This window comes from Pristis pectinata, chromosome 6 (genome assembly GCF_009764475.1).
Source record: "Pristis pectinata isolate sPriPec2 chromosome 6, sPriPec2.1.pri, whole genome shotgun sequence".
Taxonomy (NCBI): Eukaryota; Metazoa; Chordata; class Chondrichthyes; order Rhinopristiformes; family Pristidae; genus Pristis; species Pristis pectinata.
Genome location: NC_067410.1, coordinates 107,437,904 through 107,461,081, shown reverse-complemented (window position 1 = coordinate 107,461,081; position 23,178 = coordinate 107,437,904). Strand labels below are relative to the sequence as shown.

Here is a 23,178-nt window from a genome sequence, read left to right as displayed (position 1 = left end):
ATGGAGGGCCATGCGGGAGGGAAGGGGTTGGATAGATCTCAGAGCAGGTTAAAAGGTCGGCACAACATTGTGGGCCGAAGGGCCTGTGCTGTGCTGTAGTGTTCTATGAACCTGGGTCCCTGCCACTGTAAGGCAGTGGCTCTACCAACTAGAGGAGTAGGAAACCTGGAATTCTGTCCCCACTGTCTTCCAGAGTGCAGGAGCTGATGGTTGGAGTTGGGTAGAGGATCTGTCACTGATAGTAAGCTGGGAGACCCACAAAAGACAGCCTGCTATAAGTGAGGTGAAAGATTTGCACGGTCACAGAGCTGGAAAAGCCTCATTAACTGAGGCTTAGGGAGAGAGGTTGTGGAGAAAGATTTTTAAGAAGTTTTCTGCCCAGCAGCAACACAGCTGGCAGGCTCCTGAGGAGATTCGCCAAGGTCCTGGTGTTAGATCTGCCCCAGAGAATCCGAGGCAGTCCCATTGGCCTGATTGGGAAGAACGCCTGGCACGTTGGAAATCTGTTACACACTGCAGCCGTTCAACAGCAGGGTGGCAGTCAGTCTGCACACTCCCGAATGTTTCCTGCGCACTCAGCAGCAGAGATGGGTGATGAAAGCTGGCTTCTTGTTGGAAACCGGAGGCCCCATTAATGCCCACCCCCTAACTGCTTCAAATTCCTATCTGCACTTTCCCTCCCCTCCCTCAGGGCTGCACTTTCACACCGCTGCAAGGGAGACCGAGCTTCTTTCTATATAAGGGGGGGCAATCATAAAATCACATGGCACAGCCCATTGGGCCAATGAGCATTCTGAGAGCAAGCTCGCCAATTCGTCCCACCCTCCTTGATATCTCCCCACAATCCCGCAATTATTCCCACTTGGAAATTTATTCCCAGCTGGAAGTGGCGATCGAATCTGCTCCCACCAACCGAGCACCTTCCAGATAACAACTCACTGTGTTCATTCCCTCTGTGAAAGTGACGTGGCAGGTAGACAGGCTTTTGGCCTTCTTCACCACTCTTTCTTCACATAGAAGGAGAACTTCTATACTCAGTGTCCTGACTGATGAAGGCCATAGAAGTTGGGAGGTTATGTTGCAGTTGTACAACATGTTGGTGAGGCCTCATTTGCAATATTGTGTTCAGTTTTGGACACTTTGCAATAGGAAAGATGCCAGTAAGCTGGAAAGAGAGCAGGGGACATTGTTGAGGATGTTGCTGGGACTCGAGGGACTGAGTGATGGAGAGAGGTTGAGGGAGTTGGGACTTTATTCACTGAAGTGTAGGTGAATGAGCTGTGATCTTATAGAGGTGTATAAAATCATGAGGGGCGTGGACAGATTGAATGCACAGTCTTTTTCCCAGGGTTGGGGAATCAAGAACTAAAAGGCATAGGTTCAAGGTCAGAGATTTAATAGGAACTTGAGGGGCAGCTTTTTCCACCCAGAGGGTGGTCAGTATGTAGAACGAGTTGCCAGAGGAAGTGGTCGAGGCAGATACATTAAGAACATTTAAAAGACACCTGGACAGGAACATGGATAGGAGAAGTTCAGAGGGATATGGGTCAAATGCGGGCTAAAGGGACGAGCTTAGATGGGAAATCATGGACCAGTTGGGCCGAAGGGCCTGTTTCCGTGCTGTATGACTCTATGACTCTCCTCTGCCTGCCTATTTACTTTATTAAAGCCATTCTGGATTTTGCATCCCCTTGTTAAATCCCAAATTAAATATCTTTGACCACAGGACAACATTCCCACTTATCACTAACTCTGGCACATAACTGAAGTCTCTTCTCCCTGGGGACCGTCCTGATAAATCTCGCCCATGTCCTTCCCAGGGGTCTTCTACTTGCTAAAGTATTGGTTGTAGTTTAGTCAAGGGCACTTTCACTTGAGTCAGAAAGATAAGATTTCTTTATTAGTCACATGTACATTGAAACACACAGTGAAATGCATCTTTTGTGTAGAGTGTCCTGGGGGCAGCCTGCAAGTGTTGCCACACTTCTGGCGCCAACATAGCATGCCCACAACTTCCTAACCCGTACGTGTTTGTGAATGTGAGAGGAAACAGGGCACCCGGAGGAAACCCATGCAGACATGAGGAGAACGTACAAACTCCTTACAGACAGCAGGCAGAATCAAACCTGGGTCGCTGGCGCTGCAATAGCGTTACGCTAACCACTACACTATCATGCCTGCCTTCATATAGCCACTTTCACATCCCTTCCAGGACATCCCAAAGTGCTTTACAGTCAATGAAAACATTTTGAAGAGCAGTCACTGTTGCAATGTAGGGAATGTGGCAGCCAATGTGTGCACAGCAAGCTCCCACAACCTACAAAGTGATAACAATCCCATCATCTGTTTCAGTGGCTGGGAGGAGAATTAAATAATGACTATGTCACTGGGAATAACTCCAATGCTTTTCAGCCAAATGGTGTCAGGATATCTACTTTGTAGACTACCACAGGCACAGGGGCCTCAACCCAACCTTGCATCCAAATTGGCAACACTGCCAATGTAACACTCCTTTGGCCCAGGAGTTTCAGCTTAAACTTTCACAATCAAACATCTTGAACCCACAATCACCTGGCTCAGTGTGTTACTGACCAAGGCACAGCCTCAAGGATAACCAACCAACGTCTTTCTCCAGAGGTCAGTGTACCTAATCCAGGCTGACGTTCCTGCTTCTGTACTGAGGGCGTGCTGCATTGTCAGAGGTGAGACCTTGGGTGAATGGGTGAGGGGGTGGCAGAGAGATATTTGCTGTGGTACTTTGCACCAATCCACAGACAACACAACAGTAAAGCACAGCAGGATCTACATTGGCACGGTGGTGCAGTGGGTAGTGCTGTCACCACACAGCTCCGAGAACCCGGTTCAAACCTGACCTCGGGTGCTGCCCGCGCAGTTTGCACATTCTCCCTGGGAGTCAAACAGGGTGGTCATTTTGTACACAGCAAGAGACCACAAACAGCAATGAAATAGAGTACAATGTAACCTGCTTTGGCATGTCACCGAACACTCTAACAGACGAACTGTTGAAAGTGTCCTGACTGGTTGTATCGTGGTCTGGTATGGCAATTCGAATGCACAGAAGCTGCAGAGAGTAGTGGACTCAGCCCAGTATATCACGGGCACATCCCTCTCCACCATCGGTAGTGTCTACAGGAGGCGCTGCCTCAAGAAGGCAACATCCATCATCAAAGATCCCCACCATCTGGGCCATGCCATCTTCTCACAGCTCCCATTGGGCAGGAAGTACAGAAACCTGAAGTTCCACACCACCAGGTTCAAGAACAGCTACTTCCCTTCAACCATTCGGTTCTTGAACCAACCTGCACAACCCTAATCACTACCTCAGTATAGCAACACTATGACCACTTTGCACTACAATGGACTTTTTGTTCTAATTGTCTTTTTTCTTCTAAAAATTGTGTATAAATTATGTTTACTTTATGTTTTTCTTGGGAATGTTGCAAGTAAGCTTTTCATTGCACCTGTGCATACAGATATTTGTGCATATGACAATAAATTCAACTTTGACTTTACTGGTGCAATGTAGATTTTAATCACTTTTTACACAATTTACTTAAAAATTTGGACTACTCCACACATAAGAACATAAGAAATAGAAGCAGGAATAGGCCATTCAGCCCTCGTGCCTGACCTAACATTCAATAAATCAGGGCTGATTTTACATCTCAGTGCCACGTGCCAAAAGCATTACCCTCGATTCCCTGAATATTCCAAAATCCATCAAACTCTGCCTCAAATATAGGCAGCAACTTAGTTTCCCCAGCCCTCAGGATTTGGAAAAATTTCAACACCCTCAGCTGGGTAGAAATTCCTTCTCAATTCTGGCCTGAATTGCTGGTAAATTCAGAACTCCCTAAAATCCTGTGTTAGATTGCTCTAGCACAGGGACCCTTGGTGGAAGTGAGCCTGAAAACAGGACGCGCCTTTGCTTTAACCTTCCTGAAATAATCTCTTTGCGGTGTCTGCCCTTAACAGCCCCACCGCAGCAGTTACTAAAGAAGATTAATGAGGCGACTTCTGTGCTTACTAGATCGTGGATGGATAATCCGAACCTTTCCCACCCCTCCCCCAGCATTAATTTACTTTCTGCCAATACCATCCATGCACATCCAGCAGGGAAAAAAAAATCAGAGAATCTTTAAAACCCTTACCTTCTTTGTTGCCCTCATTTTGAACGGTAGTAGAACTGACAGCCAGCCTATCTGTCAGGACAAGTCGCACTGAGAAAATGCATGGGGATGGATGGGGTGACTGTCTAGTCTTCCCGTTGTACGTGTTCCTTCTGCCTCGCTGTCTCTCGCTCTGCAAACTCCAGCTCACACAAACGCGCAGAGGCCTGATCGAACCATCCACACCACAGTTTATCAGCTTTTCTCTCGCAGATACAGAGAAAAGGACTAACCTCCAACTATATTACCTTCAGAAAATCCTGGGTCAGCTGAATGTTGGCGCATTTAAATAAAATATAAATGAAGGGCCGACTCTCCCTGTCTACCGACCCTCACACTTGCCAAGAATTCTCCACTCTGTTCCAAGCGTATTAAACATTATGTGAGTGGTTGCCTGTTATTTTATTCCATTAGCATTTCATTGCTGTCTTGTACGCTGCATGAATATATTTCATCATCTACACACTTCTGATAAGCAAACTAGGAAATGCCTTGAAGAACCTTAAAACCCTTGTCTCAGTTCAATCCTTGCTTGATCTCCTCGTTATACTCTATGTTACGGAATGATCTGCAATCCCTCAAAGCTCACCTCCTCCCGGTTGCCGTGGCTACCATAAAGCCCGCTGACATATGGCTGCCAACTCCCGGCCAAGAGCGAAGAGACAGAAACAGTTTGTCTTTAAAACAAGTGCGTTCAATTGATATGCACCCCAGCACAATGGGTTATGCCAGTGTAGCGGTTGAAGTTACTGGCCTAACAGCTAGCGTGCTAGACCACTGATCCAGCACTACGAGTTCAAATGGTAGCTGGGAAAATTTAAATTCAAGTAATTAAATTTTTAAAAAGCCAGTGTAGTAACAGTGACGATGAGCAGACTATTGTTAAAACCCATCTGGTCCACTCATGCCCTTCAGGAGAGGAAGTCTGCTGACCTTCCCCCATCTGGCCCATGTTTGCCTCACCAGGGCGGTGAACTGTAAATGCCTCACGAGCTGAGGGGGCAACAAGTGCTGACATTGCCAGCAACATCCCCACCCTGTGAGTAAATAAAATAAATTTTAAGGCACTTTAAGAGAGAATTGTCAAATGAAAACAAACAAAAGCTAGGACACAAGAGACTGCAGATGCTGGATTTCTGGAACAAGTAACAACAAGCTGGGGGAACTCAGCGGGTCAGACAGCAACTGCAGAGGGAAGTAGATAGTCGACATTTTGAGTAGAGACCCTTCATCTGGGTCTCAGGTCCGAAACGTCGACTGTCCGTTTCCCCCCCAACAGATTCTGCCTGACCCGCTGAGTTCCTCCAGCACCTTGTTTGTTAAGACAGGCACTTGAGGACATTTGGTCCAAAAGGAAGAGAGGTTTTAAGGAACGTTTTAGAGGAGAGAGAAGTGGAGATGTTTAGGGAAGGAATTCCAGAACTTAGAACTTCAGTGGCACAGCGTCAAAGGTGGAACAATTGAATTTGAGATGCAGGAGAGGCCAGAATTCTAAAGACCTTCCCATCCCAGACATTCTCTCTTCTCCCCACTTCCATGGCAGAAGATACAAAGCTTGAGAACACGTACCACCAGGCTCAAGGATAGCTTCTATCCTGCTGTTATAAGACTCCTGAATGGACTTCTCATACGATAAAGATGAACTCTTGATCTCTCTCGCCACCTTGTCATGGCCCTCTCACCTTATTCCTCTACCTGCACTGCACTTTCTCTGTATTTGTAACATTATATTCTGCATTATGTCCTTTGTACTACCTCGATGTACTTATGCATGGAATAACGCACAAAACACTGGAGGAACTCAGTGGGTCAGGCAGCATCTATGGAGGGGAATGGACAGTCGATGTTTCGGGTCGAGACACTTCATCTGGACTGCTTTTATGTACAGAATGATCTGTCTGGATGCCAAGCAAACAAAAGCTTTTCACTGTATCTCGGTATATGTGACGATAGTAAACCAATTACCAATCCATTAGTCATGCCTCAGTGGTAGGAATCCCTCCAGAAAGTCAATGGACCGAGGATTCAAGGACAACTCCAAAGACTTGATCCATTTATCCAGGCTGGTCCACTGGGTGCAGGACTGAAGGAGTGATGCACTGCCATAAGTGTCACCTTGCAGATTAAACATTAAACCAAGGCCCCGGTCCAACACATCAGTTGTATGTGGACAACCTCCCAAGTAGCTTCACCCCAACGCGACATATTTTGAAGAGGAGCAAGGGAGTTCTTCCCAGTTATTGGGCTTTCGACTAATTGGACATGAATTTTGCAGGCACCACCCCATAAACTACCCACCCACCAAAGCACCAACTGCCCCACCCATGGAGATCTTCACAGCTCCCACACTGTCCTCATCAGCTACCTTCGAACCAGAGCGGAAGCAGGTCATCCTCAATCCCGACGGAATGCCCAAGATGACGGTTTAGGGCAGCACCGTGGTGTAACTATTAACAGCTCTAGGTTCAATCCTGACCTCGGGGCCTGTTTGTGTGGAGTTTGCACGTTCTCCCTGTGACTGTGTGGGCTTTCCCCGGATTCTCCATTTCCACCCCACAATCTAAAGACGTGCGGGTTGGCAGGTTAGTCGGCCGCTGTAAATTGCCCCTAGTGTGTGGGTGAGTAGGGGGAATATAATGGAATTAGTGTAAATGGGTGGATTTATGGTGAGCATGGACTCTGAGCTTGCTTCTGTGCTGTATGACTATATATGCCAGTCTGTAGGATTTTGCTGTGCATTAACTGACTACTGCATTTCTTACACAAGTAGTCCCTGGGTTACAAATGCCCAGCTAATGGACACCCCTATATACAAACGAGCTCCCATAATATCATTAAATTCAAAAGTCTGACGTACATACATTCCTTTGTTCCTACAAACTGCAGAACTAGTTTCCTCTCTCTCTCCACTTTTGAGTAATTGTTCTTTCTAATCAGTCTCATCTGCTTTTGATGCCACTCATTACAATGCTGTGGAGGTATGGTTACCATTTCAAGTGATTTTTGTGTATTTTCTGACTTAACGTACAAAATAAACATATGGATGTCTGCATAAACAGAACCGCTATCCAAGGACCTGTATTACAACAGAGATTACAGTTCAAAATGTTCTGTATTGGTTATGAAGCACTGTAGCTGTGACAGGCACTATATAGATGTAAATGTGTCATTCATTTTACTTGAAGAGACCAAACCACAAAACACTCCACTCTATAAACACAATAGTGCAAATTCTTGTTTTTCTTTCCCAGGGCAAAGCCCGCCTACCAATAGAGCCAAGCAAAAAAAGCTGGTCAGCACAGCAGAAACAATTCCAATCGCAACAAACGCAATGTGCATTTACGTATCGCCTTTAACCCATCAAGCACCCCAAGGAGTGACACTTACAGAATTTGAGAGCGGTGTGGAAGGAGCTATCAAGGCATAAAAGATGGGCAGAAAGGAGTTACAATGGAGACAGCGGTGGAGAGGTTTAGTGTTCCATTGCATTTACACAGCGGAGCTACTGCCTCACAGCTCCGGTAACACAGGTTCAATCCTGACCTCGGGTACTGTTGGTGTGGAGTTTGCACGTTCTCCCTGTCACTGCGTGGGTTTCCTCCAGGTGCTCCGGTTTCCTCCCACATCCCAAAGCACGCAGACTGGGTTGGTTAATTAGCCATTGTAAATTGCCCCTAGTATGTAGGCGAGTGGTAGGATCTGGGCAGAGTTGATGGGAATGTGGGGAGAATAAAATGGGTTAGGGGTAGGACTAGTACAAATGCTTGAAGGCCCTGATTCTGTGCTGTATCTTGGTATTGGTTTATTATTGTCACTTGTACTGAGGTACAGTGAAAAACTTGTCTTGCATACTGCTCATACAGATCAATTCATTACATAGTGCATTGAGGTAGCACAAGGTAAAATCTCTCTCTATGACAATCACGAAGAAGGCACACCAGCTGCTCTACTTCGTTAGGAATTTGAGGAGGTTCAGTACGTCACCAAAGACTCTTGCAAATTTCTACAGATGTACGGTGGAGAGCATTCAGACTGGTTGCATCACAGCCTGGTATGGAGGCTCCAATACACAGGATCGCAAGAGGCTGCAGAGGGTTGTCGACTCAGCCAGCTCCACCACGGGCACAACCCTCCCCACCATCGAGGACATCTTCAAGAGGCGATGCCTCAAGAAGGCGGCATCCATCACGAAGGACCCTCACCATCCAGGACATGCCCTCTTCCCGTTACTACCATCGGGGAGGAGGTACAGGAGCCTGAAGACCCACACTCAACGATTCAGGAACAACTTCTTCCCCTCAGCCATCAGATTTCTGAACAGCCCATGAACCAATAAACACCACCTCATTATTCCTTTTGTTTTGCACTATTTACTTATCTTGTAATTTATAGTAATTTTATGTCTGCACTGTACTGCTGCAGCAGAATAACAAATTTCACATCATAAGACAGTGATAATAAATCTGATTCTGACTTAATGAATCGCTGGGGTTACATGAAGCCTCCATTTATTAGAAATGTTTTTCATTATTAGCTGAAAGAAGTCATTCAACCCACTGTCAACATTGCACGAGAAAGTGACTTCCTGGTAAGGCACAGTGGCAAATGGGTATTGGTGCTGCTTCACAGCTCCTGTTAACTTAGGTTCGATCCTGACCTCCGGCACGATCTGTGTGGAGTTCCTCCCTTCTCCCTGTGACGGCATGGGTTTTGCTCGGATGCTCTGGTTTCCTCCCATATCCCAGAGATGTGTGGGTTTGTCGGTCAAATGCCCGCTGCAAGCTGCCCCTAATACAGGAGAGTGGCAGAGAATGGTCAACCATCCATTTCCACCCACAGATTCTGCCTGACCTGCTGGGTTCCTCCAGCAGTTTGTTGAATGGGAATGGGATTGAGGGCTGGCATAGACTTGATGGGCTGAATAGCCTCCTTCTGTGTAATAAGGAAGTATGAATGTGAATTTTCTTTCAGCTCACAGCCATCAGAGTCAGAATCAGGTTTACTATCACTGACATATGACATGAAATTTGCAGTTTTGTGGCAGCAGTACAGCGCAAGGCGTAAAAATTACTATAAGTTACAAAAATAAATACACAGTGCAAAAAAAGTAAAATGAGGTAGTGTTCGTGGGTTCATGGACCGTTCAGAAATCTGATGGCGGGGGGGGGGGGGGGGGGGGGGGGGGCGGGGAGAAGCTGTTCCTGAATTGTTGAGTGTGGGTCTTCAGGCTCCTGTACCTCCTCCCTGATGGTAGTAACGTGAAGAGGGCATGTCCTGGATGGTGAGGGTCCTTAGCGATGGATGCCGCCTTCTTGAGGCACTGCCTCTTGAAGATGTCCTCGATGGTGGGGAGGGTTGTGCCCGTGGTGGAGCTGGCTGAGTCTACAACCCTCTGCAGCCTCTTCTGATCCAGTGCATTAGAGCCTCCATCCCAGGCAGTGATGCAACCAGTCAGAATGCACTCCAGGGTTAGAGTGTTGTGGAGCTGTGAGGAAGTGATGTTCCAGTGGCAGTGAACGATATTACTAAATTGAAAAGGGTTGACTACTTTCACAGCACTTCTGCACCTTCGGTTTTTATCTTGGCTAGTGTCAGGATGCAGGAATTTAAAAATATTCCAGGTTCCTGTGGACAGTGTGTTGGGAATGAATGAATCTCCAACGCCGCGTGCACTTAACAGAGTCAGGACAAACAACAGCAAGTACAAAGGGCAGGAAGTGGATGTTGACTGATTGACATCAAAGTGCGATTGACACATTAGCACAACGGGAATCGATGAATAATTTAGCCAGGGCTGGAAATAGGTGTTGGAAAAGAAAGAGTGGATCTTCAAAATCAGAAACTCATTACAGGCTGTCCCTGGGATACAAACACTCTAGTTAAGAGCCATAAGATAAGGAGCAGAATTAGGCCATTCAGCCCATTGAGTCTGCTCCACCATTCAATCATGGCTGATTTTTTTCAACCCCATTAGAACATAGAACAGTACAGCACAGAACAGGCCCTTCGGCCCACAATGTTGTGCCGACATAGCTAATCCCTCCTACCTACAGAATGCCCATATCCCTCTATTTTCCTCTCATTCATGTGCCCATCCAAGCCCCTCTTAAAAGTCCCCAATGAATCTGCCTCCACCACCCTATCAGGCAACGCATTCCAGGCCCACCACTCTGAGTAAAAAACTTACCTGACATGTCTCTTCTGAACCTTCCCCCTCTCACCTTAAATGCATGCCCTCTGGTATTGCATCAGTCAATAATGGGAAAAAGATATTGCTTGTCCACCTTATCTATGCCCCTCATAATTTTATACACTTCCAACAGATCACCCTTCAGCCTCCACTGCTCTAGAGAAAAGATCCCAAGTTTGTCCAGCCTCTTATGATAGCACATGCCCTCTAATCCAGGCAGCATCCTAGTAAACCTCCTCTGCACCCTCTCTAAAGCCTCGACATCCTTCCTATAGTGAGGTGACCAGAATTGCACGCAGTACTCTAAATGCGGCCTAAACAGAGTTCTATAGAGATGCATCATAACTCGAACCCATTCTTCTGCCTTCTCTCCATAACCCTTAACCCCCTTATCCATCAAGAACCTATCAATCTCTGCCTTAAATACACCCAATGGCTTGACCTCAGCCCTCTGTGGCAAGGAATTCCACAGATTCACCACCCTCTGGCTGAAGAAATTCCTCCTCATCTCAGTTTTAAAGGGACGTGCCCTTTTCCTCAATTCTGAGGCTGTGCCCTCAGATCCTGGACTCTCCTACTGATTGAAACATCTTCTCCATGTCCGCTCTATCCAGGCCTTTCAGTATCCAGTGGGTTTCAATGAGATCCCCCCTCATCCTTCTGAACCATCGAGTACAGGCCCAGAGACATCAAACACTCCTCATACGTTAAGCCTTTCATTCATGGGATCATTCTTGTGAACCCCCTCTGGACCCTCTCCAGGGCCAGCACATCTTTCCTTAGATACAGGGCCCAAAATTGCTCACAATATTACAAATTCGTTCTGATCTATGCCTTATAAAGCCTCTGCATACATCCTTGCTTTTATGCTCTAATCCTCCCAAAATGAATGCTAAGACATCTCTACATACGATCTAGCTCTCATAATATTACTAAATTCAAAAGTCCCATGTACGTACGCATGTTCACAACCACTCAATGTCAGCAAGACCAAGGAATTGATTGTGGACTTCAGGAAGGGGAGGTCGGGAGAACACACACCAGTCCTCACTGAGGGGTCAGCGGTGGAAAGGGTGGGCAGCTTCAAGTTCCTGGGCGTCAACATCTCAGAGGATCCATCCCGGGCCCAACACAATGACGCAATGGTGATGGAGGCATGCCAATGGCTCTACTTCATTGGGAGTTTGAAGAGATTTAGTATATCACCAAAGACTTGCAAATTTCTATAGATGTACAGTGGAGAGTATTCTGACTGGTTGCATCAAAGCATGGGGGCTCCAATGCACAGGATTGAAGGAGTCTGCAGAGGATTGTAGACTCAGCCAGCTCCATCACAGACACAGCCCTGCCCACCGTCGAGGACATCTTCAAGAGGTGGTGTCTCAAGAAGGTGGTGTCCATCATTAAAGACCCTCAGCACCCAGGACATGCCCTCTTCTCATTACTAACATCAGGGAGGAGGTACAGGAATCAGAATCAGGCTTATTATGACTGACATATATTGTGAAATTTGTTGTTTTGTGGCAGCTGTACAGTGCAAGACATAAAAATTACTATAAGTTACAAAAAAAATAACTAGTGCAAAAGAGGAATAACAAGGTAGTGTTCATGGACCGTTTAGAAATCTGATGGCGGAAGGGAAGAAGTTGTTCCTGAATTGTTGAGTGTGGGTCTTCAGGCTCCAATACCCCCTCCTCGATGGTCGTAACTTGAAGCGGGCATGTCCCGGATGGTGAGGGTCCTTAATGATGGATGCCGCCTTCTTGAGGCACCACTTCTTGAAGATGTCCTCGACAGCAGGGAAGGTTGTGCCCGTGATGGATCTGGCTGAGTCTACAACCCTCTGCAGCCTCTTCCAATCCTGCACATTGGAGCCTCCACATCAGGCAGTGATGCAACCAGTCGGAATGCTCTCCACTGTATACGCTGTATCTATAAAAATTTGCAAGAGTCTTTGGTGACATACTGAATCTCCTCAAACTCCTAATGAAGTAAAGCCCCTGCTGTGCCTTCCTTGTGATTGCATCAATGTGTTGAGCCCAGGATAGATCCTCCGAGATGTTGACACCCAGGAACTTGAAGCTGCTCACCCTTTCCATGCTGACCCCTCAATGAGGACTGGTGTGTGTTCTCCTGACTTCCCCTTCCTGAAGTCCACAATCAATTCCTTGGTCTTGCTGACGTTGAGTGCAAGGTTGTTGTTGCGACACCACTCAACCAGACGATCTATCTCACTCCTGTACACCTCCTCATTGCCATCTGAGATTCTGCCAACAACAGTGGTGTCATTGGCAAATTTAGAGATGGCGTTTGAGCTGTGATTAGCCACACAGTCATGAGTGTGGAGCCTGAAACTTTTTCCACACAGAGGGTGGTTACTATGTGGAACGAGCTCCCAGCAGAAGTGGTGGAGGTGGGTACAATTACAGTCTTTAAAAGACTTTTGGACAAGTTCATGGATAGGAAAGGTGTAGAGGGATATGGACCAAATGCAGGCAAATGGAACTAGCTCAGTTAGGCAACTTGGACAGCATGGACGAGTTGGGCCAAAGAGCCTGCTTCCAGACTGTGTAACTCTTAGTGTAGCGATTAGCGTAACGCTATTACAGTGCCAGCAACCTGGGTTCAATTCCCGCTGCCATCTGTAAGGAACTTGTATGTTCTCCCCGTGCCTACGTGGGTTTCCTCCAGGTGCTCCGGTTTCCTCCCACGTTCCAAAGACGTACGGGTTAGGAAGTTGTGGGCATGCTATGTTGGCGCCGGAAGCCTGGCAACACTTGTGGGCTGCCCCCAGAACACTCTACGCAAAAGATGCATTCCACTGTGTGTTTCGATGTACCTGTGACTAATAAAGATATTATGTCTGATCTTGTCCTCCAACATTTTGTGTGGGTTGCTTTAGATTCCAGCATCTGCAGAATCTCTTGTGTCTCTATGCATATATCTGTCTAGATGCATTTTAGAAATTGTAATTGTACTCGCCACTTCCCCCAGCACATTCTCAGTAATGCATAAAGACATATTTCACTGTGTGTTTCAATATACATGTAACTAATAAATAAATATCTTATCTCTTAAACACCATGTTGACCAGTACTGTGGAACTAGTTTAATTCTCCTACCACTGAGAGCTGGCTCCAGGTAGAGCGAATTGGCTTAAACTGCACGACAATCTTCTCCTCCGACCTCTGTTCCTCCAGCTGGACATTTTGATCTGAGTCGTCGTCCGAATCCCCGTTATTCAGAGTCAGTGCCTTCTCCTTATAGTTCTGGTAAAGGACCGCATTTTCTGCAATCAAATCAAACGGCGGCGTTTAGAAAACAGAATGACACACACTTCGACCTCACCTTGAGCAAGTTCAGGAGTTCACCCACGTTTAATGAAGAGCAGTCACTGATGCAATGTGGCGAGTATGACAGCCAATCTGCGCACAGCAAGCTCCCACTCGCATTAATGCAATAATGACTTGGTTATTGCTTCACCAGAGATGTGGTTTGAATGAAAAAAGTTGGTCAAGAAAATAAATGCAAATGTCTTCCTACACTCCAAATGCCCGTTACCCACACCCTCCTCCCACTGGGTCCCCTCCCCCACTGTTCCCGTCTGCCCTCCCCACCTCCCTCACTTGGTTCCATGCTCCAACTTCCTCTCCGATCAGATTCCTTCATCTGCGGCCCTTTGTCGCCTCCACCTCTCACCTCCCGGCCTCTGTCGCTATTCCCACTCTCCCCTCCTCCATCCGCCTCTCACCCCTCCTCATCTGGATCCGCCTCTCACCTGCCAGCTCTTGCTCCACCCCTTCCCCCCACCTCTTTATACTGTCTAAATTCGTCCTCTTCGTCTTTTAGTCCGGATGAAAGGTCTCGACCCAAAACGTCGATTGTCCACTTCCCTCCACAGATGCTGCCCGACCTGCTGAGTTCCTCCACCTACTTGTGTGTTGCTCCAGATTCCAGCATCTGCAGCCTCTTGTGTCAACAAGGTGAATGCCTCTGCCCTGCTCCTAAGCAGACCATGGATGTGTTGCATCCAATTCAGAGGGAAAACAGGGCCTTGGTTTAATGATCTCAAGTGAAAGATGGTATATCAGCCAGTGTGGCTTCCTGTCAGTACTGTACTGGAGTGTCAGCCAAGATTATATTCTCAAATCTCTGGAGATTATAGTTCAGTGGTGGTGATGCTACCTCTCTCATCATTGATTCTATTCCTCCTTCCTCTGGGACACTCCGACATCCAGAATTTGGTGAGAAAAAAGGACCTCGCACCAAGGAAAACTACAAGCCCAGGAGATTTTTGACCAGCAATGTTCAGTTGTCATTTCCACAGGCTGTTATAACCGTTTCGTTGTTAACTCATTTAAATTAAAGAAGGTTTAGCGCCATGGCAACACTCAAGCAGCTTCCCTGGTCTAGGGCTGCCAACTCTGAGTGAATATATTCAGTGAGGTCTCATCACATGATTGCTTTATTCAATTAGATGCTCCCACCCCCACCTTCCTCCCCCTTACTTTGTCAGTGCCAATCTTTTAACTTCTATTCAGCTATGGGAAAAATCTTCATTAACCAAATTTTAACTGTCACATAAATCTTCTTTCTCCCGCCAGCCCTCCCCATCTCCAATATATTCATAACTAATGAACAGAGAAGTTCCAAGGAAGTTCTACTTTGCACAATTTACTTTAATGTCCCAGAGACTTTTCTTCTAGTTGTGCCCTGGAGATTAACCTTGTTCTGTGAGAGGCTCCAGGCTAATCTTGGACATTTGGTCACCATGCTGCAGGAATGAAGGCAGCTCTGGTCAACAGAAAGAGTGGCTCCTTTGAGGTCTCACCTTCATCAGTAAAGAGCTGGGCACTACAGGGATAAATATGATGATTAAATATCCTGCAGAAATGATGGTTTCACTGACCTTTTCAGCCTGGTGGAGAGACTATTCATGGAAAAATTAAACGGATGATATGGGAGCCATAATAATGTAGAGCGCAGGAAGATGCAAAAGCCATTCAGCCTTTTACACCTGTCTCCCTTTTCAATTAGACCATATCTGGTCCTTGCTTCATTCTACATGGACATATACCAGAACCAGAATCAGGTTTATCATCATTAACTTATACGTCATGAAATTTGTTATTTTGCAGCAACAGTGCAAAGGTATAAAATTACTATAAATTACCGTCTACAGGATGCACTGCAGCAACTCACCAAGACTCCTTAGACAGCACCTTCCAAACCCACCACCTCTACCAGCTAGAAGGACAAAGGCAGCAAGAGCATGGGGAACAGCTCAGCACATCATGGAAACCAGCCTCCCCTCCATGGACTCTGTCTACACTTCTCACTGCCTCGGTAAAGCAGCCAACATAATCAAAGACCCCACCCACCCCGGACATTCTCTCTTCTCCCCCCTCCCATCAGGCAGAAGCTACAAAAGCCTGAAAGCATGTACCACCAGGCTCAAGGACAACTTCTATCCCGCTAGTATTAGACTCGCAAACAGTCCCCTAGTACAATAAATTGGACTCTTGCCCTCACAATCTACCTCGTTATGGCCTTGCACCTTATTGTCTGCCTGCACTGCACTTTCTCTGTAACCGTAACACTTTATTCTGAATTCTGTTGTTGTCTTCCCTTGTACTACCTCAGTGTACTGTTGGCAGGCACGGTAGTGTAGCGGTTAGCATAACGCTATTGCAGCGCCAGTGACCCGGGTTCAATTCCGGCCACTGTCTGTAAGGAGTTTGTACGTTCTCCCATGTCTGCGTGGGTTTCCCCTGGGTGCTCTGGTTTCCACCCACATTCCAAAGACGTACGGGTTAGGAAGTTGTGGGCATGCTATGTTGGCGCCGGAAGCGTGGCGACACTTGCGGGCCTGCCCCAGAACACTCTACGCTAAAGATGCATTTCACTGTGTGTTTCAATGTACATGTGACTAATAAAGAAATCTTAATGAAATGATCTGTATGGATAGCACGCACAACGAAGTTTTTCACTGAACCTCAGTACATGTGACAATAATAAACCAATTTACCGCCACCCCCTAGAAGTTGCCCTCCAAGCCACACACCATGGTGATTTGGAAATATATCGCTGTTCTTTAACCGGCACTGCGTCAAAATCCTGGAACTCCCCCCCTACCAGCACTGTGGGTACACACACACCTCAAGTACTGCAGCAGTTCAAGAAGGCAGCTCACCACCACCTTCTCAAGGGCAACCAGGAATAGGAAATTAAATGCTGGCTCAGCCTGCAAAGCCCGCATCCTTTGAATGAAAAGAAAATACACATGGTGCAACAGGACTGGGCTCATCAGTAGAAACGATGCGACTCCAAGCTTGGATCAAGATCTCCACCACCTGGGCCGTGCCATCTTCTCGCTGCTACCATCGGGCAGGAGGTACAGAAGCCTGAAGTCCCACACCACCAGGTTTAGGAACAGCTACTTCCCTTCAACCATTTGGTTCTTAAACAAACCTGCACGACCCTTATTGCTATCTCAATATAGCGACAGTATGACCTACTTTGCACTACAATGGACTTTTTTTTTCATCCTACTTCTGTTCTTTCTTGTAAAATTGTGCACAACTTACATTTATGTTTTTATTGTGAATGATATGCATTTGATGCTATGTGCCTGCAATGCTGTTGCAAGTAAGCTTTTCATTGCACCTCTGCATACATGTACTTGTGTATATGACAATAAACTCGACGTTGACTTTTTGACTTGCAGCCACTGGGAATCAGATACAAATGGATTTCATCTAATTTGTGGGATCCGAGCTTCAATGGCAAAGCCATCATCTGTTGACCACGTGGAAAATGCCCTTAGGAAGGAGGTGAAGAGCCACTACAGAACTTCCACTGAAAGTTCCCCAACCCTGGGGAGTTTCTGGGACTTTGACCCAGTGATGAAGGAATAAATAATGTACTTTTGTATAAAATACTTTTTTGTGTGACTTGGAGGGGAGCCTGCAAAAGGTGGTTCCCGTTCATCTCTACCTAGACGTTGCAGGTTTGACCTTATGGAGGTATATAAAATCATGAGGGGCATAGATAGCGTGAACGCACTCAGTCTTTTTCCTCAGGGAAAGGGAACTAAAAACTAGAGGGCAACACACAAAAAGCTGGCAAGTCAGGCAGCATCTATGGAGGGAAATGGACAGTCACCATTTCGGGTCGAGACCCTTCACCGGGACTGGAAAGAAAGAGGGGAGGTAGCCAGTATAAAATGGTGGGGCGAAGGGGCAGAGCAAGAGCTGGCAGGTGATGGGTGGATCCAGGTGAGAGGGGGAGAATAGGCAGGTCAGACTCTACCTCATTATGACCTTGGACCTTATTGTCTACCTGCAGTGCACTTCCCTGCAGCTGTGACACTTTACTCTGTATTCTGTTATTGTTTTACCCTGTACCACCTCAATGCACTGTGTAATGAATTGATCTGTATGAACGATATGCAAGACAATATCTTCACTGTACCTGAGTACATGTGACAATAATAAACCAACTCCAATTCATCCGGCCCCGGGGACTGCCTTGGAGGACGCTACTTATGGGAGCTTGCTGTGCTCAAAATTAGCCACAGCATTTCCCACAATGCTGACCACACTCTGTACCAGCTGTTACTTTACCTTGTACTACCTCAATGCACTGTGTAATGAATTGACCTGTACAAACGGAATGCAAGACAAGTTTTTCACTGTACCTTGGTACAAGTGACAATAATAAACCAAGTCCAATTAGGGGAGAGGGAAAGTGGGAGTGGTGCAAGAAGCTGGAAGGTGACAGTTATAAGGGCAGAAGAAGATGTAATCTGATTGGAGATGACAGTGGAATATGGAATATAGGGAAGGATATGAGGAAGGGAACCAGAGAGAGGAGTGTGTGGGCGATGGGCAGATAGAGAGGGTGGGGGGATGGAGAAAGAGATGGGGCGAGGGGGGCCAGTGGGATAAGGGAAAACCAGAGGGCATAGATTTAAGAGAAACGACTGCAGATGCTGGAATCTAGATGAAAAACACGACGATGCTGGAGGGACTCAGCAGGCCAGGCAGCATCCGTGGAGAAAAGCAGGCGGGTCAACGTTTCGGGTCAGGACCCTTCCTCAGGACTGAAGATGGGAAAAGGGGAAGCTCAGTATATAGGAGGGAAAAGCAGAGCAGTGATAGGTAGATAAAAGAGGGGAGGCGGGGTGGGCACAGGGTGGTGCTAGGTAGATGAGGGTAAGAGATGGTGATAGGGAGGTGTGGGGGAGGAGGGGAGAGCAGATCCACCGGGGGATGGGTCAAAGTTAAGAAGAAAGGGAAAAAAAAGGGCTAGGAAAGGGAAGAAGAGAAGAAGCGTGGTGGTGGGGGGGTGTTTGTGGGGAGGGGGAGTGGGGATTACCTAAAGTGGGAGAACTCAATATTCATGCCATTAGATTTAAGATGAGAGGGGAAAGATTTAAAAGGGACCTTTTAAATGCAGGCAAATTAGACTTGCTTGGTGGACACCATGGTTGTCATGGAGAAGTTGGGCCAAGGAGCCTGTTTCCTTGTTGTGTTACTCTACGGCTCCAAGCCTTGCTGAGCTGTTGTATGGAACAACTCCAAACCAAGCTCAAAAATTTCTGCTTGAATCAACTAGTGGAGATTTGTGAAGGTGAGCCGCAGAGAGCAAGGAAGGTTGTTACCACAGACTATGGCTTGGCTCCCAGATGACCGAGGTTTATTGATATCTGTCATGCCATTAGTCAAGACTCTATAGCTCACTTGATGACCCTTGGGCAAGGGAAAGGAACATTAACCAGGACTTCTCCTGTTGATTACTATTCATTCCAGAACTGACAGTCAAAAACCTGCAGATGCTGGAAATCTGAAATAAAAACAGAAAATGCTGGAAATACTCAGCAGATCAGGCAGCACCTGCAGTGAGAGCAAACAGTTAATGTTTCAGGTCAAAGACCCTCTAACCAGCTGAGAGCTTCCAGCATTTTCACTTCTTATTTCACATAAATATTGGACGAGATTCCAGAATTTTTGAGTGTGGAAAACTGGGAAAAGCTGTCCTGTCATTTCTTTTTCACATTTGTTTTGGCCCAGACTTGGACAGAGAACACAGGAGATTCTTGAGTCACAGCAGGGTCTTCAGTTACACATAGGACCCGGAGAAGCCCCAGATGTTCTCTTCAGCATAGGGACTTATTGGTATTGGTTTATTATTGTCACTTGTACCGAGGTACAGTGAAAAACTTGTCTTGCATACTGATCGTACAGATCAATTCATTACACAGTGTAGTTACATTGCGTTAGTACAGAGTGTATTGATGTAGTACAGGTAAAAACAATAACAGTACAGAGTAAAGTGTCACAGCTGCAGAGAAAGTGCAGTGCAATAAGGTGCAAGGTCACAACAAGGTAGATCGTGAGGCCATAGTCCATCTCATTGTATAAGGGAACCGTTCAATAGTCTTATCACAGTGGGGTAAAAGCTGTCCTTAAGTCTGATGGTACGTGCCCTCAGGCTCCTGTATCTTCTTCCCGATGGAAGAGGAGAAGATACAGGAGTTACTCCGTACTGTGAATTGGTTTATTATTGTCACATGTACAGAGGTACAGTGAAAAACTTTGCTCTGCATGCCATCCATACAGATCATTTTATCACATCAGTACATTGAGGGAAAACAATAACAGAATGCAGAATAAAGTGTTAGTTACAGAGAAAGTGCAGTGCAGGCAGACAATAAGGTGCAAGGGCATCACGAGGTAGATTGCGAAGTCAAGAGTCCATCTTATTGTACTAGGGGACCATTCATTAGTTTTATCACAGCGGGATACAAGCCGTCCTTCAGTCTCGTGCTACGTGCCCTCAGGCTCCTGTATCTTCTACCCGATGGGAAGGTGGGGGGAGCAAAGAGAGAATGTCTGGGGTGGGTGGGGTCTTTGATTATGCTGACTGCTATACCAAGGCAATGAGAAGTCCATGGAGGGGAGGCTGGTTTCCGTGATGTGCTGAGCTGTGTCCATAACTCTCCGTAGTTTCTTGTGGTCCTGGGCACAGCAGTTGCCGTACCAAGCCGCGATGCATCCATATAGGATGCTTTCTATGGTGCATCGATAAAAATTGGTGAGGGTTAAAGGGGATGTGCCGAATTTCTTTAGCTTCCTGAGGAAATAAAGATGCTGGTGCACTTTCTTGGCCGTGGTGCCTAGGTGGTTGGACCAGGACAGGCAATTGGTGATGTTCACTCTGAGGAACTTGAAGTTTTCAACTCTCTTCACCTCAGCACTGGAGTTGATGCCTGCCATGACCAACCTCTCAAAATACTTGATAATGGTGGATGTCAGAACCACTGGGCGGTAGTCATTAAGGCATGTTACCTTATTTTTCTTAGGTACTGGATAACAGGGTTTGCCAGAGTTAACAGGGAGAAACTGTATGCTGTGGTAGTGTGGTAACTGCAGACTGGCACAAGAAACTGAAGTGAGATGAGGCGACACAGGAGATTGCAGATGCTGGAACCTGGAGCAACACACAAGCTGGAGGAACTCAGCGGGTCAGGCAGCATCTGTGAAGGGAAATGGACAGTCCACTTTTTGGGTCGAGACCCACCGAGTTCCTCCAGAATCTTGAAAGATGAGGGGAGTTTATTTAATGCAGCAAGTTGTTTTGATCCATCCGAAAGATTCAGTAGTAATTTTCAAAATGTATTAATTATTGAAAGGTTTACAAGGTGAAGTGTGCAGGAGTAGGATGAGTTAAATTGCTCTTCAAAGGAGCCAGCGGATAAAAAGTAGGCTGAATGGCCTTCAGTTCTCCTGTTAATGCAAGCTGGCAACATAAGGAATGTGAATCATCAACTGGTAACAAAGGGTGTCACTGTAAGAGGAACTAGTCACTTTAAAACCTGCACTGATGAAATGATAAGAAACGAATTGATGCTTGCTGCCAGCATTGGAGGTGTGCCCGGTGTGTGTACATATCAGTTAACCATCATTGGCATACCCTTTCGTGCTCTGCAGAAGAGAACATGGAGTACCCGATTCCTGGTCTTGACTGGTTAAAGTGACAGGTTCATCAAATGTAGCTGGGCTCTGCATGGAGAGACAAGATGCCTCCTTTATAAGGGTCACCTCCTCCAATATAAACAGCCAGATCTTCCATTCTTCTTGCAACAGAAGACTATGCCACTACATTTTGAAACTCTGAAATTCACAGGATCATAAGAGGCTGCAGAGAGTCGTAGACTCAGCCAGCTCCACCGCAGGCACAACCCTCCCCACCCTCAAGAAGCTGGCATCCATCAGTCAGGACCCTCACCATCTGGGACATGCCCTCTTCTCGTTACTACCATCAGGGGAGGAGGTACAGGAGCCTGAAGACCCACACTCAATGATTCAGGAACAGCTTATAGAACATAGAACAGTAGAGCACAATACAGGCCCTTCGGTCCACAATGTTGTGCCGACCTTTAAACCTCGCCTAAGACTATCTAACCCCTTCCTCCCACATATCCCTCTATTTTAAATTCCTCCATATGCTTATCTAGCAATCTCTTGAATTTGACCAATGTACCTGCCTCCACCACCACCCCAGGCAGCGCATTCCGTGCCCCAACCACTCTCTGGGTAAAAAAAACCTTCCACTGATATCTCCCTTGAACTTCCCACCCATTACTTTAAAGCCATGCCCTCTTGTATTGAGCATTGGTGCCCTGGGAAAGAGGCGCTGGCTGTCCACTCTACCTATTCCTCTTAATATTTTGTACACCTCTATCACGTCTCCTCTCATCCTCCTTCTACTGCTACGCCTCTGCCATCAGATTTCTGAACAGTCCATGAACACTGCCTCAATGTTCCTTTTCATGTTGCACTATTTGTTTTTGTAATTTATGGTAATTTTATGTCTTGCACTGTACTGCTGCCACAAAACAACAAATTTCACATCATCTGAGTCAGTGATAATGTATCTGATTCTGTGCCTCTTTTAGCTGCCTTTAGTCCAAATAAAATTGAGAGCTATTGGAAGCCACCATTAATCTCATGGGGATACCCTCCCGACAAGCACAGAGGAGCTCGAGTTACATCGAACTCAGGCCGATTTTGCCATTCAATGACCACAGCCAATCCACACCTCAACTGCACCGTGACACGATAAAACCTTAATCCTGTTGCCTAACAACAACGTGTCCAGCTCAGATTTGTAAAACTTTGAATTTCCACAAAATCATTGCCATACATGAGATGACAGCTTTTCAGGCTGGACAGGGTTTTCAGAGGCAGTTGTAAATTTCTAGGCCACTAAACCTTTTAGCAACAAACAATCTGCTGGAGGAACTCAGCGGGCTGAGCAGCATCTGTGGGGGGAAAAGAGGAGGCAGGCACGGTAGTGCAGCAGTTAGCGTAACGCTATTACAGCACCAGCGACCCGGGTTCAATTCCGGCCGCTGTCTGTAAGGAGTTTGTACGTTCTCCCTGTGTCTCCGTGGGTTTCCTCCCACATTCCAAAGACGTACAGGTTAGGAAGTTGTGGGCATGCTATGCTGGCACCAGAAGCGTGGCGACACTTATGGGCTGCCCCCAGAACACTATGCAAACAGATGTATTTCACTGTGTTTCGATGTACATGTGACTAATAAAGATATCTTACCTTATCTTAATTGTTGATGTTTCAGGCCAAGACCCTGCATCAGGACTTGAGTTCTTCCAGTCATTTATTTTAAGGTTTAAGATATATTTATAAGTCCCACTTTTGCCCCTTGTATTTTTCCTTCAGACTCTGTGTATCAGGAGTATCTTAATACACTGAAAGTTCCTCACTATTCCC

General features: G+C 46.5%; 1 protein-coding gene across 1 annotated transcript in view; it reads right to left on the bottom strand.

Annotated features, from left to right (window-relative positions):
- Nucleotides 1-23,178, bottom strand: part of LOC127572067 (rho guanine nucleotide exchange factor 26-like) — a 173,900-nt gene that overhangs the window by 130,114 nt on the left and 20,608 nt on the right. Inside the window, exon 4 of the mRNA XM_052018917.1 lies at nt 13,503-13,669. Within this exon, the coding sequence (XP_051874877.1) occupies nt 13,503-13,669 (167 nt within the window). The remainder of the gene's footprint in view (nt 1-13,502; nt 13,670-23,178) is intronic.